Below are 26,829 nucleotides of genomic sequence, written 5' to 3' on the forward strand. Positions count from 1 at the left end.
AGAAAAACACCAGATATAAGCCCATATCAAACCGATGCTGCATTTTGATGAAAATGCCACTGACAGTAGAAATGCACCCACCATACAGTGCCTCAAACCAAAATACGACAGTCCAAATTTATTAAGGCTGCTGGACCCATTTTCCATGATATTGTCTGACAAAATATAGCTGCTAAAAGAACCACAGAAAGAAATGTGATTCTGATCAAGTCTTATAGCTATAGAAGTGAAAGGGCCAGTACATATTGCACCCTTGGCATGGCAGAGAGGGTCAGAGCACCACCTCTACCCACGGCTTTTGCATCCACCCCCCTCTCTTACATGTGACTGACAGTGCTGGCTTGCCTGAAGGAAGAACTGCTTGCAAAGAAAGCTAAGGCACTCCTCTGCCTAAGAGAATCACTTGGCACAAGCAGCAGGGACGAACTGTTAAGGGAAACGCTGCGTGTTTGACGCTGCGTAGAACCGCAGCGTCCAGATGTTACAGCATAGTGGAGGGGATTTCATGAAATCCCGTCTCCACTATGCATTAAAAGACGCATGTGGCAGACCCGCGGAAACGGACAGGCGGCGCGTCTTTTCGGAACGCAGCATGTCCTTACAATGAGCAAAACACGCAAGAACAACGCAGGTGACCTGCCAGTGACCTCAGGTGCAGATTTGGTCAGGATTTTACCTGCGTAAAATCCTGACCAAATCCTGATGCAATCCTGAAAGTGGATACATACCCTTATTGGGATTTCTGGAGACAGATAAACCAAACATTCCTAGGATGTTACCACTCCTTAAGCTTGCCCACACAATCTGGAGACAAGCTAAAAAAGTAGTTGATTTCACGGAGGTTGTGGCAGAGATGCCACTCTGGCACGACACATACTTCCCTTCTCTACAAGAACATCCCTCCTCTGCTTTCTGGAGCTCCAGAAATGTATTGAAAGTAAAAGACTTATATAACCAAAATATTCTATTGTCTTTTGAACAGATACAGACTCAGTACGCAGTCCCAAGAGCTCAAATTCTTCAGGTACCTACAACTTAGGGTACCGTCACACATTGAAATTTTCATCGCTGCGACGGCACGATTCGTGACGTTGCAGCGTCGTATAAGCATCGCTCCAGCGTCGTAGACTGCGGTCACACGTTGCAATCACGGCGCTGGAGCGATGCCGAAGTCCCCGGGTAACCAGGGTAAACATCGGGTAACTAAGCGCAGGGCCGCGCTTAGTAACCCGATGTTTACCCTGGTTACCAGCGTAAACGTAAAAAAACAAACAGTACATACTCACCCGTCGGTGTCCTTCAGGTCCCTTGCCGTCTGCTTCCTGCTCTGAGTGCAGCCGTACAGTGAGAGCAGAGCGCAGCACCGCTGTGATCTGCTCTCACTTTCCGGCCGGCACTCAGAGCAGGAAGCAGACGGCAAGGGACCTGAAGGACACCGACGGGTGAGTATGTACGGTTTGTTTTTTTACGTTTACGCTTGTAACCAGGGTAAACATCGGGTTACTAAGCGCGGCCCTGCGCTTAGTTACCCGATGTTTACCCTGGTTACAAGCGAAGACATCGCTGGATCGCTGTCACACACAACGATCCAGCGATGTCAGCGGGTGATCAAGCGACGAAAGAAAGTTCCAAACGATCTGCTACGACGTACGATTCTCAGCAGGGTGTCTGATCGCAGTAGCGTGTCAGACACAGCGATATCGTAACGATATCGCTAGAACGTCACGAATCGTAACGTCGTAGCGATGGAAATTTCAATGTGTGACGGTACCCTTAGGTCAGCGATCCAATCCCACATAGGTACAGGCACGCAGATATCTTCTCTCCCACTGATCGGCATACTTTAAATCACAACGACCACAAGGTCTTATCTCCACTCTATACATCTATCTACTGTCAGCAAACATGGATTCCAGACATTCAGGAGGAGGACTGGGAGGAGATGCTGGAGGCCTCAATCAATAAAATAGTCGCAACATTTTTGTGCAACGTATTTGCAAAGCTTTAGTTATTTTTAGAGTCTTCATATCAGTTTGAAGCAGCTCGGCCAAAATGTGTGGTACTTGGGAGAAGCCAGGGGATGGAGTGTGTACATCAGGCCATTAAATTCAGCTAATGTTCTGGTGTTTCTTGAAACAGAAATGTTACGCCAGTAACTGAGTGGAGAAGCATTTCTGGCGAGGTGCACGCCACCGATACAATGCACCAAATTCATTAAGTTGTGCTCACCTCTTAGGGGGCTTTCACATTGCACTTTTTTGCACGTTTGTTGCTCACATCTAAATCCAATTCCCCTAGCAAATTGGGATTCGGACGTATGAGCCGACGGGGCCTTACACTATTATGGTGCTGGCAGAGCAAAGCATTCTGAACTACATCATATTCTGGTGTATAGGCGTACTGGAGGCGGACAACCAGACAGTCTCCTACATCTCACCCCTTGATAAAGCGAGGGAGAGACGCGCATTGGAGTGCCAGGATGACATCGCAAACCAGGCTCCTCAGTCATTACATTATGTAAGTTATCGTATCTCCACTGTGATTAATAATAGAAGCACATTTGGACTTTACAGCTGTAGGATGATACCTGTACATGCATTTATTTTATTTACAAGGTTGCTATGGATTATGAATTTTGGTCCTACGCTATGTCATCTATTGAAACTGGCCACTATACAGTCATGGACAAAAATTTTGAGAATGAGACAAATATTAATTTTTCCGAAGTCTACTGCTTCATTTTTTCTAATAGCAATTTGCATATACTCCTGAATGTCAGAGTGATCAGCTTAACAGCAATTACTGTACTTGCAAAGTCAATATTTGCCCAGAACATGAACTTTAACCCCCAAAACACATTTCAACATCATTGCAGTCCTGCCTTAAAAGGAGCAGCTAACATCGTTTTAGTGACTGATCCATTAACACAGGTGTGGGTGTTGATGAGGACAGGGCTGGCAATCAATCAGTCATGACTAAGTAAGAATGACATCACTAGACACTTTAAAAGGAGGCTGGTGCTTGGTATCATTGTTTCTCTTCAGTTAACCATGGTTATCTCTAAAGAAACAAGTGCAGCCATCATTGCACTGCACAAAAATGGCCTAACAGGGAAGAGTATCGCAGCTACAAAGATTGCACCTCAGTCAACAATCTATCGCATCATCAAGAACTTCAAGGAGAGAGCTTCCATTGTTGTCAAAAAGGCTCCAGGGCGCCCAATAAAGACCAGCAAGCGCCAGGACCGTATCTTAAAACTGTTTCAGCTGCGGGATCGGACTACCAGCAGTGCCGAGCTTGCTCAGGAATGGCAGCAGGCTGGTGTGAGTGCTTCTGCACGCACTGTGAGGCGGAGACACTTTGAGCAAGGCCTAGTTTCAAGGAGGGCAGCAAAGAAGCCACTTCTCTCCAGAAAAAACATCAGGGACCGACTGATATTCTGCAAAAGGTACAGGGAGTGGACTGCTGAGGACTGGGGCAAAGTCATTTTCTCTGAAGAATCCCCTTTTCGATTGTTTGGGACATCTGGAAAACAGCTTATTCGGAGAAGAAGAGGTGAGCGCTACCACCAGTCTTGTCTCATGCCAACTGTATCCTGAAACCATTCATGTGTGGGGTTGCTTCTCAGCCAAGGGAATCGGCTCACTCACAGTCTTGCCTAAAAACACAGCCATGAATAAAGAATGGTACCAGAATGTCCTCCAAGAGCAACTTCTCCCAACCGTCCAAGAGCAGTTTGGCGCCCAACAATGCCTTTTCCAGCATGATGGAGCACCTTGCCATAAAGCAAAGGTGATAACTAAATGGCTCATGGAACAAAACATAGAGATTTTGGGTCCATGGCCTGGAAACTCCCCAGATCTTAATCCCATTGAGAACTTGTGGTCAATCATCAAGAGATGGGTGGACAAACAAAAACCAACAAATTCTGGCAAAATGCAAGCATTGATTATGCAAGAATGGACTGCTATCAGTCAGGATTTGGTCCAGAAGTTGATTGAGAGCATGCCAGGGAGAAATGCAGAGGTCTTGAAGAAGAAGGGTCAACACTGCAAATATTGACTTGCTGCATTAACTCATTCTAACTGTCAATATAACCTATTGGTACTCATCATAATATGATTGCAATTATATTTCTGTATGTGATATAAACATCAGACAAACACAAATAAAAACCAGAGGGCAGCAGATCATGTGAAAATATAATTTTGGTGTCATTCTCAAAACTTTTGGCCATGACAGTACATATTACTAGATTGTAGAGTTATAGCAATTTACCTGGTTTTGTCGTTGCAAGCCCTTCAGAGTCACTCTGCCTTTGAAAGTATTGTTGCTATTCCTATCTTTATACTAATAAGGTAATATGAGATTTTCTATAGCACCTATTTCTTTGCGTGATATCTTGCGTCTCCAGCATTGTATTCATACTACTTGGCACAGGTAGTTTTGTTGGTCTTCTGTCAGTTTAAGGGTACTGTCACACTCTGCAACTTTCCAACGATCGTTGAGTGGTCCCTTGCCGTCTGCTTCCCGCTCTGAGTGCCGCCGTAAAGTGAAAGCAGATCACAGCGGTGACGTCACCGCTGTGATCTGCTCTTACTTTCCGGCCGGGAGTCAGTCAGAGCGGGAAGCAGACGGCAAGGGACCTGAAGGACACCGGAATGTGAGTATGTACGTTTTTTTTTTTTTTACTTTTACGCTGGTAACCACGGTAAACATCGGGTTACTAAGCGCGGCCCTGCGCTTAGTAACCCGATGTTTACCCTGGTTACAAGCGAACGCATCGCTGGATCGCTGTCACACACAACGATCCAGCGATGTCAGCGTGAGATCCAGCGACGAAAGAAAGTTCCAAACGATCTGCTACGACGTACGATTCTCAGCAGGGTCCCTGATCGCTGCTGCGTGTCAGACACTGCGATATCGTATGGATATCGCTGGAACGTCACGGATCGTACCGTCGTAGCGACAAAAGTGCCACTGTGAGACAGTACCCTAAGTTTACAGACTCCTTTTAAATGCATGTGTATACAAGGAGTTTGGTGCTCTGAAAAACACAGCTTTTACACCTGCAAATATTATTACAAAAGTATTAGGACACCTAAACATTACACCTTTAGCTTTACAGTAATCCACAGAACATGTTTCCACTCCTCCAGTGTCCAGCGGCGGCTTCACAACATGTCATCCAGCGCTTGGCACCATGCTTGGTAATGTAAGGTTGCATGTAGCTACTCACGTTTAGAAACCCATGCCATGAAACTTTGGAGTTCTGATATTTGAGACAGCAGAGAATTGGTGACTTCTATGCACTATTTACCTCAACACCTGCTCTGTAGCTCTACATGATCTGCCATTTCATGGATGAATTGCTGTGCTTCAAAAGAGCTTCTACTTTTCACTAATATCACTCACAGCTGATCATGGGACATTTAGGAGAGAATAAACGTAATGAACTGACATGTTACACCAGCCACATCCTGTTATAGGACCAGGCTCACATTCAGGGGGCTCTTTAGAATGACCTATTCTTTCTCAGATGTATAAAAGCAGACGGCATGGTGCAGGGCTGGATTTTACACCTCTGGGGTAATGGGACTTAATGACCTGAAATCAACAAGTAAGAAGTGTAGCCCAATACTCTGTCAATATCATGTATATGAAGGTGAGAATTCACTTTGAACATTAACAAATATTTTCCATATAGGATTATAGCTACAGAACTTAATTAGTCCTAGAAAACAATAGCTACAAAATAAAATGGAACCTAAGTAAAACTTTGAGAGCACCAATTATTATAAAGAAAAGGCCTTATGTAGTGAGCACCAAGTCAATAAAGCCAGAGAACCAAATGGTGGCATGTTAACTAAGCTTCGTTAGCACTTCCCTGTGAGAAGTCACATCCTGTTTCTTGTATGGTAACGCAGATTTTTCAGTGGCTCTACAGAAACATGACTTCAATTAAAACTTCCGCATTCATTGTGCTCTAGTACACTGTAAATGTGCAATATTTAACAGACATAACTAAAGCATTTAGCCAACATACAGAAAAGGTGCAGCTGCACTCACTGAGCTATACCAGTATAATGTAAAATATATATGTTATATAAACTGCACTGTTGGCCAATGTGCTATACTTATGAATGTGAAGTTATTAGTGCACTTTTTGATAAATCTGTTTGAGTCTGTAACAAAAAACTAAGTCTTCAGGTGGGACCCTGTTATAAGCAAACTTGCCACTCATGGGTCCTGGCTACTGATGAGAGAACATGCTGGGAGCTGAGCAGCTCTCCGAGTGTCTTGGGCGTGCTCGGATAATATGTTCGAGTCCCCACAGCTGTTAGACACCAGCAACACATGTGAGGTTTGCCTATTTGTTAGACAATCCCCACATGTTGTGGCTAATAGCCACAAAATATGCAGCCGCAGGGACACAAACATATTATTCGAGTACGCTCAAGATAGTCTGATAGGACTCGAGCATACTCGGATAACATGTTATCTGAGCACTTTCGCTCATAATTAGTCCTGGACTCTAACATGAGCGCAAAATGGGTAAAATCCAAATATGTTCTGTCCAAAATAACAATTCTTGGGAAGATTAGGAGTAAACGGCTAAAACGGAGGCAGCCTTAACGCTCCAATGTACATTGCAATGAAACTAAATGTTCAATTGCCATTACTGCTATATTTACTATATGTATATGCTGATCAAATTATTGGGGCCCATCTGCCAACAAAAAGATGATCCTTTCATCTAGGCAACACAAGAAAAGTGAAATAAAAGTGCAGCTTCTCGCTGCTGTGACTGTAATGCAAAAAACAAGCACAAAGGGTGCCGCAGCACTCTGCAAGCATTATGATGCACGTGAACGTTGTGTACACTGCTTATTTCAAAATGCAAGGTATTAGTTTTAAATCAAATTGTTTAAGCCCAATCCTCACAGCAATGCAACCCCACACAGATATGATTGTTCACTAAATACACTTGCTTCTTTCCAGGACCTACAAATTGAATTTGGCGTAGACAGAAACCTGCTATATTTTGCTCTAATTATCTGCAGCCTCTTGTACAAGCAAAATGGAAAAATACGTGTAAAAGTAAAAATCAAGAAATGTAATACAAGTCCTTTAGAATGTACAAATTTGCCTAATTGATCAGCAAACAATATAAAGCTATGTTCACACATTGCATTTTCTTCCACCTTTTTTATTCAAACTAAAAGCTGCCTTCTACACCAGCAAAAGCCATTTCAGAAATCACATGGCCACACTTATTTCTTAAATCTGCAGCACGTCAATTTTTCAGTGTTTTTGCAATGTTTTTGGTGAATAAACCCAACTTAGAGACGTACTATAGACAAATCATACACAACTAATCTGCAACAAAAACGTGGCAAAAAAACCCTGTAAAAAAGGCACAAAAAATTTTGAATACAGAAGTTTCACTGCTAAGAGCAGATTTTGGCTCTTGAAACCTAAAAAAACAGCTGCTAAAACACAACGTGTGACCATAGCCTAAGAAGTCAATGTGACTGCACAAACGGTACGCGAGGGCATGTGCCACTTACAGCTATTTTTCATTAAACAGGCAATCAGCCAACAAACAAGCATTGCAGACTGCTCACTGTGCATGTTTACATAGGCAATGATTGGGGGCATGGGTTTTTATGAACTTTCATTCTGTCAATTCGTCACATGTAAAGGAGCTCTTAGAGGTAAGTTAACTTGCAATACAGAATGAAAACCATATGACTGTATCCCAAACTGCATTAACTTGCAAGCTAAGTGCACTACAACAAAGCTAAAACCTTTATAGCTCAAAATTAGCCACAATTATTTGCTAAATTGAAACAACAAACCTTTTTTTTTAAATTACACAAACACAGTGGTCATTAAAATATATACACAACAAAAATATCTACAAACAATATCAGGTGAAAAACCCATCAAAATGGCAGAAGTATTAGTATATATAAAAAAAACAACAGTTTTAAAAAATGCAGAAGTGCATGGTGCAACTACAGGAAATTATCAAGGCCATCAATAACCGATACCAATAGGATGTTCCATACACAAAAAGCTCCTGAGAAAACGGTATAGATGTGAAACTACCTAACCCAGACAAGCATATAAATGCAAGTAAAGAAGAACGCCAGTGTCTTTAATCCGAACAAACCAGCAAAGTAAAGCAAATACAACACAAATTCACTTCTGTAAATACAATGTTGCATATTTGTTAGTACTTGTGTATTGATGTTTAGGAGTACGGTACTTTTTAACCTTTCACAGTATAAAATCATTTGTTCATATCAAGGTTCTTTTAATGTATGAAACCGTACACAAAATTACGCTAAAAATACACAGAAAAACCCATCCTGAAGGTAGTTACACAAATTAGACTTATTTCAGCCGACATCACAAACTTTGATGGGACCAGTCGACCATCTAATGTGTACAAACGTTCATCCGCTACACATCGGAGAAGCAAGCCCATAACGGTCTAAATCTGATGGATGGCTTCACAGTTCTTTAGAAAATGGTAGCCAGTGGTGTCCTTATTGTGAAACAGGATACTGGAAAACAGCTGGTGTTTGCCGACAACATACAAGGAAACTACGAAGGAACAAGACTTCCCTTTTCTATTATCAGATCACAGAAGCTCATGAATATAGAGAAAAGAAATACCGTACTTTGTATTATGCCTCATCACAACAGTGTTTAAAAACGTACGCAGAAAAATGGTATCAGCCTCAGTGTTTTGGATAACATTTCATCAGTGTACAGTCCATGTATCGGCTTTTTCCATCAGTGTACGGTCCATGTGTCAGCTTTTCCCATCAGTGTGTGATCAGTGTACAGTCCGTCCATGTATCGGCTTTTCCCATCAGTGTGTGATCAGTGCACAGTCCATGTATCGGCTTTTCCCATCAGTGTGTGATCAGTGCACAGTCCATGTATCGGCTTTTCCCATCAGTGTGCCATCAGTGTAAGGTCCATGTGTCAGCTTTTCCCATCAGTGTGCCATCAGTGTACGGTCCATGTGTCAGCTTTTATATGTTTATATGACAGGCAGCTCTGTAACATCAAAACACATGAATACTGGTAATAAAAAAAAATTTCCAAGGTGATCTATTTTTCATTTATCCATAGGTTAGATAAAAAAAGTCTGTTTTCTTGGTCTTAGGACGCAGTCAGACAGTTGTATAATACGGATGATCGAATCGCAATGCTCGGACTGACCAGCGACTCTCCGGACCCGAGCAGGACAGCTTCATGTATTTCTATGCACTGTGATGAGATTGTCGTCCATGTTATACGGCGTCTCACTGCGAGTCCATCAGCACAAACGTGGATAAATGACGTGCATCATGACATGGATAAACATTTAGGAGCACCTTCCCACCTGCTAGGTTTTCCATCTGTTAATCAAAGAAAGGGGGCATTGGCAGAAGATAGAGGGAAACGTAGATGGAAAGGTGCACTTTAACATTTGGCCACACCAAGGGAGCATTGCGTGCCTGTACTTGAACAGTCATTCTGTGCCGACAGTGTCCCTATAGGTATCCTGGTCCTCCTCTATAAATGACTAATGAGGAGGAGTTGGACTAGAGTTGCGATTAAGCATGTGTGGTGGCGCTCTGTTCAAAAGTCTTTAGGATTAACAAACAGCCATTTATAGCATCTGGCTGGCTATCAGCCACATAGACATTGAATGGGGAGCCATGTATGCTTGCTTGAATGCAGCTCCACTCAAAATCCATCTTGTTGTGTTCATCGATGGAGCACCCAGTGATCGGACATTTCTCACCTATGTGGTAGATGTCAATGTTGGCCATTGTGAGCCATTGTCAGGTGTGAAGAGCCATTGTGAGGTGTCCTGATTGTGATCTATTGTGAGGGAGTTCCTGGTAGTGAGGTGTGAAGAGCCATTGTGAGCCATTGTGAGGTGTGAAGAGCCATTGTGAGGTGTCCTGATTGTGATCTATTGTGAGGGAGTTCCTGGTAGTAAGGTGTAAAGAGCCATTATGAGGTGTCCTAGCAGCTGAAAATTGGCATAAAAAAAGCAGCAAAAATCTGCAGCAAAAATCTGCAGCAAAAAAGTCCTGTGTGAACATACCCAAAAAACGCACCAAAAACGCACCAAAAAAACGCACCTAAATTAGCATAAAAAAAAGCAGCAAAAAAAAGCAGCAAAAAAGTCCTGTGTGAACGTACCCTTAATATGTGCTCGCATAGGAAGGATTTGTAGTCGATGTGGCCACAAATGTGCACATATTGCCTACAATTTTATAACAGATTGCAGTGAGATTATTGTATTGTGAATTTTCACTAAAGATACACAATTCCACTAAAATTCACGCAATGAGTGAACTTGGAATATATGAGCCTGAAGTATTCCAGCATTTCTGACCTTGGCTGCCCTCTGTACATATAATTGCAGTAAAAACAAACTATCAGCATCAAATAGCAAACAGGAGATTTTATTCTACACAGAACAGAGTAAAACAAACTGAACAACAGCAAAAAGCAATGAAGACAAATTACGAAGATGTTAAGAGTGTGGCTGCACATGCAGAAAATGTTTAGTGAAACTGAACCTGTCAAAAACTGAACTCCTCGTGTTTTCTCCCTCTATTAACCTACCTTTGCCTGACATTGCCATCTCCGTGTGCGGTTCCACCATTACTCCAAAGCAACATGCCCGCTGCCTTGAGGTCATACTTGATTCTGAGCTTTCATTCACCCCCCACATCTGATCACTTGCTCGCTCTTCTTATCTGCATCTCAAAAACATTTCTAGAATTCGCCCTTTTCTTACTTTCGACTCTGCAAAAACTCTTACTGTTTCACTTATTCATTCTCGTCTGGACCATTGTAACTCTCTACTAATCGGCCTCCCTCTTACCAAACTCTCCCCGCTCCAATCTGTCCTGAATGCTGCAGCCAGGATCATATTCCTCACCAACCGTTACAATCGTGCCTCTACCCTGTGCCAGTCATTACACTGGCTACCCATCCACTCTAGAATCCAGTACAAAACTACTACCCTCATCCACAAAGCACTCCATGGCTCAGCACCACCCTACATCTCCTCTCTGGTCTCAGTCTACCACCCTACCCGTGCCCTCCGCTCCGCTAATGACCTCAGGTTAGCATCCTCAATAATCAGAACCTCCCGCTCCCGTCTTCAAGACTTTACATGAGCTGCACCGATTCTTTGGAATGCACTACCTAGGTTAAGATGATTAATCCCCAATCCCCACAGTTTTAAGCGTGCCCTAAAAACTCATTTGTTCAGATTGGCCTACCGCCTCAACGCACTAACCTAACTATCCCTGTGTGGCCCATTCAAAAAAATAAATAAATAAATAAAATAAACAAAACCATAATCAGGTTCCTCGCATCATGTTCTCATACACTTTATGCAGTTAATAGCCCTCTGTGTCTGTACTATTACATACTTAGGCAGTTAACTGGTTCATGCAGCTTTACATGAACACCCGAGCCTTAAGGTACCTTCACACGAAACGACATCGCTAGCGATCCGTGACGTTGCAGCGTCCTCGCTAGCGATATCGTTTCGTTTGACACGCAGCAGCGATCAGGATCCTGCTGTGATGTCGCTGGTCGCTGAATAAAGTCCAGAACTTTATTTGGTCGTCCAATCGCTGTGTATCGTTGTGTTTGAAAGCAAAAGCAACGATACCAGCGATGTTTTACACTGGTAACCAGGGTAAACATCGGGTTACCAAGCGCAGGGCCGCGCTTAGTAACCCGATGTTTACCCTGGTTACCAGCGTAAAAGTAAAAAAAACAAACAGTACATGCTCACCTGCTCGTCCTCCAGCGTCTGCTTCCTGACACTTACTGAGCGCCGGCCCTGAAGTGAAAGTGAAAGCACAGCGGTGACGTCACCGCTCTGCTGTTAGGGCCGGAGCTCAGTCAGTGTCAGGAAGCGGACGCTGGGGGACGCGCAGGTGAGTATGTACTGTTTGTTTTTTTTTACGCTGGTAACCAGGGTAAACATCGGGTTACTAAGCGCGGCCCTGCGCTTAGCAACCCGATGTTTACCCTGGTTACCCGGGGACCTCGGCATCGTTGGTCGCTGGAGAGCGGTCTGTGTGACAGCTCTCCCGCGATCAAACAGCGACGCTGCAGCGATCGGCATCGTTGTCGCTATCGCTGCAGCGTCGCTTCGTGTGAAGGTACCTTTACACTATGGCTGGTCCGAATAACTAAAGCAATTGTTACCATCCACCTCTCGTGTCTCCCCTTTTCCTCATAGATTGTAAGCTTGCGAGCAGGGCCCTCATTCCTCTTGGTATCTATTTTGAACTGTGATTTCTGTTATGCTGTAATGTCTATTGTCTGTACAAGTCCCCTCTATAATTTGTAAAGTGCTGTGGAATATGTTGGCGCTATATAAATAAAATTATTATTATTATTATTATTATTAGTGATAGGTAATGCTGAATCTAAAGTAGAGAAACATGTATGAAAAGATCAAGTCCTTGGAAATGTCTCTTACAGTCCAATTTCGGCAGACTCACAGAATGATGAAGATGGAGATGTTTTGTTCTCCATCTTCCCCTCACAGTGTGCTCTGATTTTCTCATCAATGAGAATCGGATCACACTATGCTGACACTCGGATCAAATTCTGATCAGAGAGACATTTGCATAATCAACCCGATGAGAGAATCTATGTCCGTCGTACTGTAGCCTAAAGGTTAAATACTTACAAGACATACACCTTATAAACTGTCTTCAGATTTACAGTCAGCCTCAGGAGCCTGAAGTATTAGTTCTCCTGTCACATACAAAATAGTCATCTTGATTTATGCAGGACACGCAGGGGATTTGTCCTTGGATCCTTTTTCCGTTAGACAGTAAAACAACAATGAAATAATGAACAAATATTCTCTGTGCAGATGGGTGACAGTTTACCTCCATTGCAGCTCTCTACGCTGTCGAGCTGCTTTGAATCCTCTATACAAGACTCTGCACAGACAACTTTGGTGGCCCAAGAATTCTACAAGCTACTGATGCCACTATTTGACAAACGGTTTGACGGTCTTCATGCCTCCATCAATACAGCTATGGCTCAAATTACCACTAACTCTCAAAAAATTACGTAACTAGAAAATAGAGTTCAATCCAATGAAACAGAGCTTGCAGGGCTACGGACCTCTCTCCAACAAAGCCAAGCCACAGAGCAAGAACTGTGTGATAAGTTAGAGGACTTGGAAAATGGAGACCGCCGTAGCAATCTGCGTTTTGTGGGCATCCTGGAATCAGTGGGCGGTGAACGGCTTATGGAATACCTTACCAAAGATTTCCCTGCTGCCCTTCAGTTGGACCTTTGTAAGGCTGCTTTCACACTAGCGTCAGCACGGGCCATCGCTATGCGTCGGCCCGACGTGTGTTGTGAAAATAATGCCCGACGTGGGCAGCGGAAGCAGTCTTACGATGCTTCCGCTGCCCCATTGTAAGGTCCGGGGAGGAGGGGGCGGAGTTTCGGCCGCGCATGTGCGGTCAAAAATGGTGGACACGACGCGCAAAAAAAGTTACATGTAACTTTTTTTGTGCCGACGGTCCGCCAAAACACGACGCAACCATCGAACGACGGTTGCGACGTGTGGCCATATGTCGCAATGCGTCGCTAATGTAAGTTTATGGGGGAAAAAACACATCCTGCAGACAACTTTGCAGGATGCGTTTTTTTTCTCCTAAACGACGCATTGTGACGTATTGCAAACGACGCTAGTGTGAAAGTAGCCTAAGACCCAATGATGATAGAACGAGCACACAGAATAGGCCCCTCAAGGCCTACCCAAAACGGCGGAAATATCACCCGGTTACTGCAAAATACCTTAATTGGGCCGTAAAAGAAAGGGTCTTAAGAGTATGTTGTTAACAATGAGAACTGACCTGACCATCCACGATTCTAAGATTCTAATCTTCCAGGGCTTCTCTGCAGCTGTATCTCAGTAACACAAGACATTTGTACCTATCTGTCGTCTACTGAGCGAAGAAAACATTAGGTTTCAACTGCTCTACCCAGCTAAACTGAAAGTCCAAGATGGAGACTAACTATTTACGAAGATCCAGTGGTGGCGAACAGGAGATTCCGTCGTGCTGGAGATGTAGCAGTGGAATGGTCTACTAAACTCGTTATACATGTTATCTTTTATTCTAGGAGGACTGTTGTTTCCGTTATGGAATGTTCTCTTTGGTGATGGCATGGTTCTTCTGGTACACTCCTGGCGGGCTTCTATCACCGATCCGTAAAGTTAACTATTTTGTTTTCTTTGATTTTCTCTATTGTCTTTACCCTCCTGTGCTTCCCCCCTTCTCAGATCAGGTACTAATAAACACGGGACCCACCCTTGATGACACCTTTAATATTTGTTCATACCTGCGGCTCGCTGGGACCGAAAGGGATGAACACACCTTGTTGCTGTACACTGCACAGACCTTGCCCTGGGACCCAGGAGGAGTATGCCTGAGACACCAGACTCCAACACCACCTACACCTCACCACACTTGCGGTTTTTGTCATGGAATGTGGCAGGCCTTAACACCCTCCTCAAATACAAAAAAGTTTTAATACACATGAAACGATTCTTGCCAGGTATGATCTTTCTTCAAGAGACACACTGGAGGGCTGACAAGCCGGGTAAATTATCAGCACCTAGGATAAGCGATTGTTATGCTGCCTCACATACTTCATCATCACGCAGAGAAGCCATCCTTATTAAAAAAAGGGTCTGCCATATTATATCCAAGACTATCAGCAACAGCCAGGGTAGATATCGGATTCTGAAAGTGGAAATAGCCGGTAAAATATATTTTTTGGTCAATCTCTATGCTCCCAACCCACGACCAACATCACTTCTACACATCAATTCTCCAGATTCTTTTAGGACTTGGGCCTAACCATCTAATATTAGGAAGAGATTTTAACTTAGTACAATGTCCTGACTTAGACCGTTCCTCACCCTCCCCACAGACCTCAGTAGCCACGGCTTCTCTCCTACACTTTATGGAACAGCTCTCACTCTGTGACCTGTGAAGAGTGACGGACTCTGCAGCTAAAGAATATGCATGTCACTCCCTTACTCACCAGTCCTTCTCCCGTATTGACTACTTCCTCATCTCCACACAACTCTTTACCCAATATCATGATTCTCGCATCCACCCAATACTGATCTCAGATCATGCTCTCATTTAATTATCCCTGACTTTAACAGATCCAAGCCCCCAGGCACGGCATTGGAGATTTCCATCATACCTGCCAGACTCAGACAATTTCAAAACCTTTCTTAAAATTACACTGGAATGACTACCTGGATGGCAACATCATCCACACTGACAATATCCCTCTGGGCCACTTCTAAGGCTGTCATGAGAGGCCATATCATCGGTTATCTGTCATACAGAAAGAAAACACATGGAAAGACATTTGACACGTTATATGCCTCCCTCCTTCAGACTCAGACAACACTTTCCCTATCCCCATCTCCAGATGCACAACAAGCTTATTCTATGGCCAAACATCTGGACTCTTTTATACACTCCCAATCACACTGGCAAATCCAATTAACCCGAAATAAATTTTACCACTGGGAAATAAGCCGGGCAAATTGCTAGCTACCCTAACTAAGAGCAAACTACCCTACAAACCACTTATTAAACTGCAGAACCCCATAACAGGCTTGCAGACGACTGACCGTGTAGAGATCACACAAGTTTTCAGTGACTACTATGATGACCTATACAGAGCCTCCCCTGCCAATCTCCCCACAATTAACTCCTTTTTGAACCTTATTAAACTACCATCCCTGACCACTGAACAACAACTGATATTTGAATCAAAGATAACAGAAGATGAAGTGAAACAAGCTATAAACAGACATACCTAGCGGTAAGACCCCAGGCCCTGATGGACTCTCTGCTGAATATTATAAGATTCTCTCCCCTGACTTAATGCCCACTTTGACTAACCTGTATAAATAAAGCTTTTCTTCAAGGAGCTTCTATCAACCAATTTACAAGACTCATGCACAATAGTTATCCCTAAATCTAATAGAGACCCATTATTTCCACAATCTTACCGCCCAATCTCACTCTTCAACCATGACTATAAACTCCTGGGGAGGAGCCTGGCAAACTGTCTACAAACGTTGCTGCCTGGCCTTCTGTGAGGCTCAGACAGGTTTTACCCAGGGACTGAGCAGAGTGGCAAACATATGCATGGCGGTCGCATCCACAGTCTTGGCCCAAGACGCATCAAGACCAACTGCAATGCTGATGAGTCTGGAAGCCGAAAAAGGCCTTTGATAAAGTGGCATGGCCTTTCTTATAAGAAGTCCTGGGAAGGGATATTTCAGCCCGAGGTTCCTACAGTATATCCAAAACCTTCATACAAATGCAAATACCTGTGTGATGGTTAACGGATATAGTGCACCAGCAATAGATCTCTTTCGGACATCAAACAGGGATGCCCTTTGTCACCCCTCCTATTCAACCTCTCTACAGACCCCTTACTTCTCCACCTATTTCAGACCTCTATTTTTAGGGGGCTTACGATGGGTTCTAGTGAATTAAAGGTCACAACATTTGCAGATGATATTCTGCTAGTAGTAACTAACCCCAAACAGGTCCTGTATTCCTTTATACAAGAGTTGGAAGATGTGGGAGGCTTATTAGGCTATAATATTAATTGGGATAAAACAGAGGTGATGCTACTGAGTGGCACCTCCAGACCGTTATGGGTATCGAGGTTCCCATGTCAGTTAACTACTGGCTCATTAAAATACTTGGGAATACAGGTTACAAGACACCCAGCTAAATTATATAAAACCAATATTAATTCATATCTCAAAAACTTAGAATCCACCTTAGCCAAATGGAAGTATTTTATCTAGTCATACCTAGGCAGAGCCAATTTAATTAAAATAACAGAATTTCCACATCTTCTCTACCTCTTCCATACTCTTTCACGTCAGGTCCACGACACCGCGTCGCTGGGGCACACGCCGGATACAGGAAGTCACACAGGCTGCAGTCTGCAAAACGAACACCTATAACAGCCGGATCTATTGGAGTCCATTCCTAACTTAACTTGACTATAGGCGTTACACAGCTCCACAATACGGCTCATTAGCATTTCTGCTACATCTTGATAAATTGGTTACTGAGGAAGGCCAAAAGGCCGAAACGTTTAAATTCTCCTTTGCCATAATAAACGAGATTCACCTTAAGTTGAGTGCCAGGTTTCATTTATTCTCACTATAATACGGTGTGGGAACCTACCTTGGCACCCCCTTCGGTAGTGCATACGTTATCTATTTCTACATAGGTTATTTTTTGGTACATATGTATTTTTATGGATACATCACGGACCAATTTTTCATGGCCTTTTTATTTATTTATTTACCTAAAATGGAAATACATTTTACTTTGATCTATGTTGTGGATCACCCTTGCCAATGCAAGTCACTGGTCTGTGAATAAAAAACGAATATCATCTGTATGATCTCTGTATTTTAGACTGTACCCAATTTATTATATATTTTAGGAGTTGGCATCGGACCATTTTATGTCGACTACAAGACTCCGACTCCACAGCTTTGGAGAAAAAAGGAAGGGGATTCTATTTGGCTGGGGACTCTGCCAATCATCTGATCAATACCACAGTATTAGAAGTAAAGAGTATGGGTTGATGGATGCCTAGAATGGAGATAATATCTTGCCTTCAGTACAGAGTAAGTCAGTTTTTTTTTTATGTGAAATACGTTTTAGTTGATCCATTTTTTGGTCTGTAGAGCAAAGAAGAATGTAGATCCAGCGGGAAAACTTTTAAAATATAGATACAAAAAATTGGAGGTATACTACTACAGCTTATTACAGCCTCATGCACAAAGAATAGCGTTTAGCCTACGCATTTCGACATCCGTCTTATTCATGGCATTTTTGGTCTGTGTTTAGAATTTTTTTCTTCACGCAATAAGGATTGTAAGAACTTGGCTTCTCCTATCCATTAAAACAATAAAATACAGAGATCACACAAGATGATATTCTTTTTTTATTCACGGACCATTGACTTGCATTGGCGAGCGTGATCCGCAACACAGATCAAAGTAAAATGTGTTTCCATTATAGAAAAATAAATTAAAAGGCCATGGCTGTTGTCCCCACTAGTGTTTCTACATGCTCAACATCAGACCCGGAAGGAGATTGGCATTGGAAGGATCTTATTAAATAACTAAAAGCCAAGATGTCACCTGCTCTTTATGAAAGTTGGCAAGAGTAAATAAATTATTCTACAAGAAGAATTCCAACATCCATTTCTTGAACAATATAAACAAATACCCCTTAGTGACGGAGCCAAATTTTTGAAATATGACCAGTGTCACTTTATGTGGTAATAACTCTTGAACGCTTCAACAAATCCCAGTCATTTTGAGACTGTTTTTTCGTGACACATTATACTTTATGATAATGGTAAACTTAGGTCGATATGCTTTGTGTTTATTTATAAAAATATCAGAAATTTGAGAAAAATGTTAAAAAATGTGCAATTTTTAAACTTTGAATGATTATCCCTTTACTCCAGATAGTCATACCACAGAAAAGCATTAATAAATAACATTTCCCACATGTCTGATTTACATCAGCATCATTTGTAAAATGTTATTTTATTTTGTTAGCATTTTAGGAGGTTTACAAATGTAGCAGTAATTTTTCATTTTTTCAAGGAAATTTGCAAAATTAATTTTTTTAGGGACCTATCCAGGTTTGAAGTGACTTTGGGCTCCTATATATTGGTGAACCCCCAAACGTGAAACCATTTTAAAAACAGCACCCCCTGACATATTGAAAACTGCAGACAGGTAGTTTATTAACCCTTCAGGTGATTTTCAGAAATTAATGCAAAGTGGCATGACGGAAATGAAAATGTGTATTTTTACCACCTAAATGTCTCTAACTTCTGAACAGGTTACAACAGCCGTCAGACTCTAAGGCCGCTATTTGGTCATGAATTGCCATGGCAATCATCAGGACCACACAGTCATGATCAGAGAGCACCAATTAGGTTAAATAGGAAGCGCCCCCACTCTGTTAACCATTTATACGCTGTAGTCACTATTGACAGCAGCATGTAAGGGGTTAAACAGATATGTACGATGCAAGCACTGATCGTGGCTGATACAGCAATTTGTCAGCTATAGTGTACAGCCGACAGCTGCTGGATTGTCACCTGTATGAGGAGGCTATTCTCTTCTATCTCAGGTCAGTTAAAAGACGTATTGGCTGTCATTAAGGGGTTAAACCACTGAAAATAAAAGGAAATAATGGCATGTGTAAAGAGATAGGAAATATTAGTTAACCCCTTCACCCCCAAGGGTGGTTTGCACGTTAATGACCGGGCCAATTTTTACAATTCTGACCACTGTCCCTTTATGAGGTTATAACTCTGGAACGCTTCAACGGATCTTGGCGACTCAGACATTGTTTTCTCCTGACATATTGTACTTCATGATAGTGGTAAAATTTCTTCGATATAACTTGCGTTTATTTGTGAAAAAAACGAATATTTCGCGAAAATTTTGAAAATTTCGCAATTTTCCAACTTTGAATTATTATGCCCTTAAATCACAGACATATGTCACGCAAAATACTTAATAAGTAACATTTCCCACATGTCTACTTTACATCAGCACAATTTTGGAACCAAAATTTTTTTTTGTGACGGAGTTATAAGGGTTAAAAGTTGACCAGCAATTTCTCATTTTTACAACACCATTTTTTTTTTAGGGACCACATCTCATTTGAAGTAATTTTGAGGGGTCTATATGATAGAAAATACCCAAGTGTGACACCATTCTAAAAACTGCACCCCTCAAGGTACTCAAAACCACTTTCAAAAAGTTTATTAACCCTTCAGGTGTTTCACAGGAATTTTTGGAATGTTTAAATAAAAATAAACATTTAACTTTTTTTCACACAAAATTTATTTCAGCTCCAATTTGTTTTATTTTACCAATGGTAACAAGAGAAAATAGACCCCAAAATTTGTTGTACAATTTGTTCTGAGTACGCTGATACCCCATATGTGGGGGTAAACCACTGTTTGGGCACATGGCAGAGCTCGGAAGGAAAGGAGCGCCATTTGACTTTTCAATGCAAAATTGACTGGAATTGAGATGGGACGCCATGTTGCATTTGGAGAGCCCCTGATGTGCCTAAACACTGAAACCCCCACAAGTGACACCATTTTGGAAAGTAGACCCCCTAAGGATCTTATCTAGATGTGTGGTGAGCACTTTGACCCAACAAATGCTTCACAGAAGTTTATAATGCAGAGCCGTAAAAATAAAAAATCATATTTTTTCACAAAAATGATCTTTTCGCCCCCATTTTTTTATTTCCCCAAGGGTAAGAGAAGAAATTAGACCACAAAAGTTGTTGTGCAATTTGTCCTGAGTACGACGATACCCCATATGTGGGGGTAAACCACTGTTTGGGCGCATAGCAGAGCTCGGAAGGGAAGGAGCGCTATTTTACTTTTCAATCCAAAATTGACTGGAATTAAGATGGGATGCCATGTTGCGTTTGGAGAGCCCCTGATGTGCCTAAACATTAAAAACCCCCACAAGTGACACCATTTTGGAAAGTAGACCCCCTAAGGAACTTATCTAGATGTGTTTTGAGAGCTTTGAACCCTCAAGTGTTTCACTACAGTTTATAACGCAGAGCCGTGAAAATAAAAATTCTTTTTTTTTTTTTCACAAAAATGATTTTTAGCTCCCAGTTTTGTATTTTCACAAGGGTATCAGGATAAATTGGACCCCAAAAGTTGTTGTCCAGTTTGTCCTGAGTACGCTGATACCCCATATGTGGGGGGGAACCACTGTTTGGGCGCATGACAGAGCTCGGAAGGGAAGGAGCGCCATTTGGAATGCAGACTTAAATGGATTGGTCTGCAGGCGTCACGTTGCATTTGCAGAGCCCCTGATGTACCCAAACAGTACAAACCCCCCACAAGTGACCCCATATCGGAAACTAGTCCCCCCAAGGAACTTATCTAGATATGTTGTGAGAACTTTGAACCCCCAAGTGTTTCACTACAGTTTTCAACGCAGAGCCGTGAAAATAAAAAATCCTTTTTCCCACAAAACTTATTTTTTGGCCCCCAGTTTTGTATTTTCCCAAGGGTAGCAGGAGAACTTGGACCCCAAAAGATGATGTCCAATTTGTCCTGAGTATGCTGATACCCCATATGTTGGGGTAAACCCCTGTTTGGGCACACGGGAGAGCTCTGAAGGGAAGGAGCACTGTTTTCCTTTTTCAACGCAGAATTGGCTGGAATTCAGATCGGATGCCATGTCCCGTTTTGAGAGCCCCTGATGTGCCGAAACAGTGGAAACCCCCCAATTATAACTGAAACCCTAATCCAAACACACCCCTTACCCTAATCCCAACAGTAACCCTAACCACTCCTCTAACCCAGACACACCCAACCCTATTCCCAACCGTAAATGTAATCCAAACCCTAACCCTATCTTTAGCCCCAACCCTAACTGTAGCCCCAACCCTAGCCCTAACCCGAGCAATAACCCTAGCCCAACCCTAGCCCCAACCCTAGCCCCAACCCTAGCCCCAACCCTAACCCCAGCCCCAACCCCAGCCCCAACCCTAGCCCCAACCCTAGCCCCAACCCTAGCCCCAACCCTAGCCCCAACCCTAGCCCCAACCCTAGCCCCAACCCTAGCCCCAATCCTAGCCCCAACCCTAGCCCTAGCCCTAACCCTAGCCCTAACTCTAGTCCTAACTCTAGTCCTAACGCTAGCCCTAACCCTAACGGGAAAATGGAAATAAATACATTTTTTAATTTTTTAATTTTTCCCTAACTAAGGGGGTGATGAAGGGGGGTTTGATTTACTTTTATAGAGGGGTTTTTTAGCGGATTTTTATGATTGGCAGCCGTCACACACTGAAAGACGCTTTTCATTGCAAAAAATATTTTTTGCGTTACCACATTTTGAGAGCTGTAATTTTTCCATATTTGAGTCCACAGAGTCATATGAGATCTTGTTTTTTGTGGGACAAGTTGACGTTTTTATTGGTAACATTTTCGGACACGTGACATTTTTTGATCGCTTTTTATTCCAATTTTTGTGAGGCAGAGTGATCAAAAACCAGCTATTCATGAATTTCTTTTGGGGGAGGCGTTTAAACCGTTCCGCGTTTGGTAAAATTGATAAAGCAGTTTTATTCGTCGGGTCAGTACGATTACAGCGATATCTCATTTATATCATTTTTTTTATGTTTTGGCGCTTTTATACGATAAAAACTATTTTATAGAAAAAATAATTATTTTTGTATCGCTTTATTCTCAGGACTATAACTTTTTTATTTTTTTGCTGATGATGCTGTATGGCGGCTCTTTTTTGCGGGACAAGATGACGTTTTCAGCGGTACCATGGTTATTTATATCAGTCTTTTTGATCGCGTGTTATTCCACTTTATGTTCGGCGGTATGATAATAAAGCGTTGTTTTTTGCCTCTTTTTTTTTTTTTCTTACGGTGTTTACTGAAGGGGTTAACTAGTGGGGCAGTTTTATAGGTTGGGTCGTTACAGACGCGGCGATACTAAATATGTGTACTTTTATTGTTTTTTTTATTTTATTTAGCAAAAGAAATGTATTTATGGGAATAATATATTTTTTTTTTTTTAATTTATTTAGGATATTTTTTTTATTTATTTTTTTTACACATGTGGGGAATTTTTTTTTAACTTTTTTACTTTGTCCCAGGGGGGGACATCACAGATCATTGATCTGGCAGTGTGCACAGCACTCTGCCAGATCTGCGATCTGCTGTGCAGGGCTGCAGGCTTACCAAGTGTCTGATCTGAGCAGACACTCGGTAAGCCACCTCCCTCCCTGCAGGACCCGGATGCCGCGGCCATCTTGGATCCGGGACCTGCGGCGAGGAGGGAGGTAGGCCCTGCGCTTGGTAACCCGATGTTTACCCTGGTTACCAGTGTAAAACATCGCTGGTATCGTTGCTTTTGGTGTCAAACACAACGATACGCGGCGATCGGACGACCAAATAAAGTTCTGGACTTTATTCAGCGACCAGCGACATCACAGCAGGATCCTGATCGCTGCTGCGTGTCAAATTAAACGATATCGCTAGCGAGGACGCTGCAACGTCACGGATCGCTAGCGATATCGTTTAGTGTGACGGTACCTTAAAGCTACTATAGCACAAAGTGCTAAAACAAAGTTCATACTAGCAATGATAGAAAGGAGTTAAAACATTCAGTGCAACACAGATTACTTGGTTTGCTTTCTTTCACATGTGGATAGGATGTGGATTTCACATGTGGATAGTTTAAGTGGCTTACCACTGGCAAAGATGGAAATGCACTATGGAAAAAAGGTAAGCCAGGTGATTTTCTAGGCAATGCTCTTCTGGGAAACCTTAGATCCTAGCATTCATATGGATCTTACTTTGATGAACACCACCAACCTAACCATTCTAAAAGATCACTTACATCCCTTCATACAATAAAATTTCCTAATAATATTTGCCCATTATTGGACTACATATTCTCCAAACCTCAGTCCGATCAAGTATTTGGGAGATGTACTAGAAAACATGTTTGTGGAAGGGCTTTTAGGAATCAGACATGTTCAGAGGTCTTGTGAATGCATAAGTAATTCACGTTTTTGACTATTGATAAATTCACTATTCAAAATTGTCGTCAATAAAGTGATGTGGAGGATGAAGCATAGATAATAAAATACCTTACGTGATCATAGGCAGGGAACAAACTTTGTCTAGTAATGTAATTCCACTAAAAATCACCCAAAAAAGTTTTCAGAAAAGTTTTGCTGTAAAACCCAGAAGTTAAAATGAATAAGAAAAAAAAAGTTCAATTAGACTTGCCAGAAATTCAGTTTCTAATGACTTGACCTTGAGGCTGTGTGCATAAGTTGCAGATTTGGTGCGTTTTTGTCACATTTTTTTTATGCGCGGATTTGTGACAAAACCTGAAGCAAAACCTGATGCCAGCAAAGTGAATTATAAACCGCAAGTGTCATGCACATGTTGAGTATTTTTGACTTGCAGTTTTGGTGCAGAAAATAATCTGCTGCATGTCAATTATGCATTTTTGCTTACGTTTTTCACCCATTGAATGCACTTAAAAACACAACGTTTTTTTGAGGCTGCGTTTTCCTGTAAAGACATACAGAAATGGTGCAGAAATTTCTGCAAATACTCAACATGTATTAAGGATCCCTGAAGAGGAGAGTTGGGTTATCTTCACGGTCTGTGGAGGATAAGAGTAAAATTCTATATTTACCCCTTCTTGGACTGATTTTAGGGTCCATGGGTTTGTATTAGTGATGAGCGAATATACTCGTTACTAGAGATTTCTCGAGCATGTTCGGGATCCTCCGAGTATTTTTTAGTGCTCAGAGTTTTAGTTTTTAGCGCTGCAGCTGAATGATTTACATCTGTTAGCCAGAATAAGCACATGTGGGGGTTGCCTGGTTGCTAGGGAAACCCCACATGAACTTATGCTGGCTAACAAATGTAAATCATTCAGCTGCGGCAAGAAAAACTAAATCTCCGAGTACTAAAAAATACTCGGAGGATCACCGAGCGTGCTTGAGAAATCTCGAGTAACGAGTATATTCGCTCATCACTAGTTTGTACACATCTTGCACCATTGAGGAAGGAATTGTGAGTTGCGACTTCCTACCCTCCTGGCATTATAGTTTTTACCGATGCTGGCCTGGGGGGGGGGGGGGGTATTTCTGCCCTGCTCACTTTTTGGATAACTCCACCTGCCCGATCTTCCGTTTCCTCTGGACTGAGGAGGCTGTTCCTGGGCAGGCCGAAATGATCTTTTGCTTGAGCTTCAAGGCTCAGGCAGGGACTTTTTATTGTCTGAAGCCTTTGCTAATAAGTCATCAAAAGCTGGTCCAAACATGAATTTTCCTTTAAAAGGAATAGAACAAAGCTTCATCTTTGAAGTCACATAACCACCCCATGAATTTAACCAAAGTCCGCATCTCACAGAATTTGATAAGACTGACAAGCTCGCTGTCACACTCACCGATTCTGGATTTTCTGGAGCTTCCCATTGATACAAGACCAGGTCCCGTATATTCTTGGATATGTGAAATACCAGATTCCTCCTTGATCAGAGACCGCCGAACAGCTCTTCTTGTACAGTATGGGTTGTTTTTTCCTCTTTTACCTCTATGTTTCTTCTCACTGCCATAAGGAGTTCCTCCACATTCTCGGAAGAGAAATATATTTTCTGTGTTGGAGAACTTTGAGACCTCCACTTAATTCACTTTCCTCCAGAAGTTCTTCCAGTATTGACAGGTCTTCTTGAGAGTCCGAGTCTCCTTCTTGCTGGATAACTTTCCTTTTCTTAGCCGCTGGAGGGTACTGGGAGTGGGTGTTGGCTGAGAGAAAGAGGCCAGGAAAAATTGGATTTCCTGGAGGACTATAGCATTAATCTCCTCCATCAAGTAAGGCTGCTCATCTTTGGTGATATTCCCAGTGCACTCTTGACATAGGGGTTTCCCCTGGGACGTCAGCTTTTTTGCAGAAATTGTACAATTGCGGCTAGCTGTTTTAGATTTGATCCTTTGTGCAGGCTCCTTGTCTCCGTGAAAGAGAGGGGAGAAGAAATAAGCTATCATACACCATACCGGCACTATGGAGAGGGACTCCAAATGCCAGAATTCTTATTGGGACTGGGACAGCTCTGGGCTCTTCAGATGCAGAGAAGGAAGAAGCTAAGCCCTCCATTTTAATCACACTGAATTGGTCCTACCTTAGGTTGTCTGCTGTCCTGGGCTATTACTGTATGTGAGCGACCAGACCCAGCGCCTTCCTCTTCATTAGAGGCACTCCTCCCCTCAACATACAGGTGTGAGAGCAAGGTCATCCTGCAGTCAGACGGTAATTTCCGTCTTCCAGGGTTCGAACCGTTGCGCTACATCATGGAACGCAAAAATCAGAAAGTATATGTCATAAAAAGACACCCGGTGACTAACGTCACTTACATGGCCTGGGCCACGTCACATGCGCTTCAGCGCAGGACAAGCCAGAAGAATCAGAGAAGCCCGCCATCCCACGCTTCCCAGGTCCGGCGAAGATCACAAGGAGGGGGAGGAGATGGGCTGGAGAGCTCAGGGAGGCATCCAGCTTGAAGACCCCCCCCTGTTGCCTGTTGTGAATTCCGTTCTCGGGCTCCCTCCTGTGGTCATGAGTGGTACTGTGCGAGTTTGTTCTTGGGCTCCCTCTGGTGGCCTTTAGCGATATGGCTGGTCTGTGGCTGGGCTCAGCTGCTTCATTTCCTGCTTTGCTGTTCCTATTTAACTCACCTGGACCTTCACTTGTTGCCTGCTGTCGTTGTATTCAGTCCTGATTCTGATCACTCCTGGATCTTCCTTGTGACCTGTCTCCTACTGGAGAAGCTAAGTCTTGCCTGTTCATTTTGCTCATTATTTCCTTGAAAACGTTTCTCAGTATATGATGAGTTCAGTCCAGCTTGCTTTAATGTGATTTTTTCGCTTGCTGGTTAGTTCTGGGGTGCAGAGTGCGCCCCTCACATCATGAGTCGGTGTGGGGGTTCTTGTATTCTCTGCGTGGTTTGTTTTTGATAGTTTTTGTACTGACCGCACAGATTCCTAGCTATCTTCTGTCTGTCTAGTGTTAGCGGGCCTCATTTGCTAAACTGTTGTGAATTTACCTTTTTGGCTCCCTCTAGTGGTTACTAGTG

The 26,829-nt window shown here is 42.7% G+C and overlaps 2 protein-coding genes across 3 annotated transcripts in view; both read right to left on the reverse strand.

Moving 5' to 3' along the window:
- The window catches only part of ELMO1 (engulfment and cell motility 1), a 522,734-nt gene that overhangs the window by 453,129 nt on the left and 42,776 nt on the right, over positions 1-26,829 (reverse strand). The gene's annotated exons all lie outside the window — the stretch shown is intronic.
- The window catches only part of LOC143783241 (uncharacterized), a 107,997-nt gene continuing 106,116 nt past the window's right edge, over positions 24,949-26,829 (reverse strand). Inside the window, exons 3-4 of the mRNA XM_077271658.1 lie at positions 25,391-25,504; positions 24,949-25,028 (exon numbers count right to left, since the gene is read on the reverse strand). Of these exons, the coding sequence (XP_077127773.1) occupies positions 24,949-25,028; positions 25,391-25,504 (194 nt within the window). The remainder of the gene's footprint in view (positions 25,029-25,390; positions 25,505-26,829) is intronic.

This window comes from Ranitomeya variabilis, chromosome 6 (genome assembly GCF_051348905.1).
Source record: "Ranitomeya variabilis isolate aRanVar5 chromosome 6, aRanVar5.hap1, whole genome shotgun sequence".
Classification (NCBI taxonomy): Eukaryota; Metazoa; Chordata; class Amphibia; order Anura; family Dendrobatidae; genus Ranitomeya; species Ranitomeya variabilis.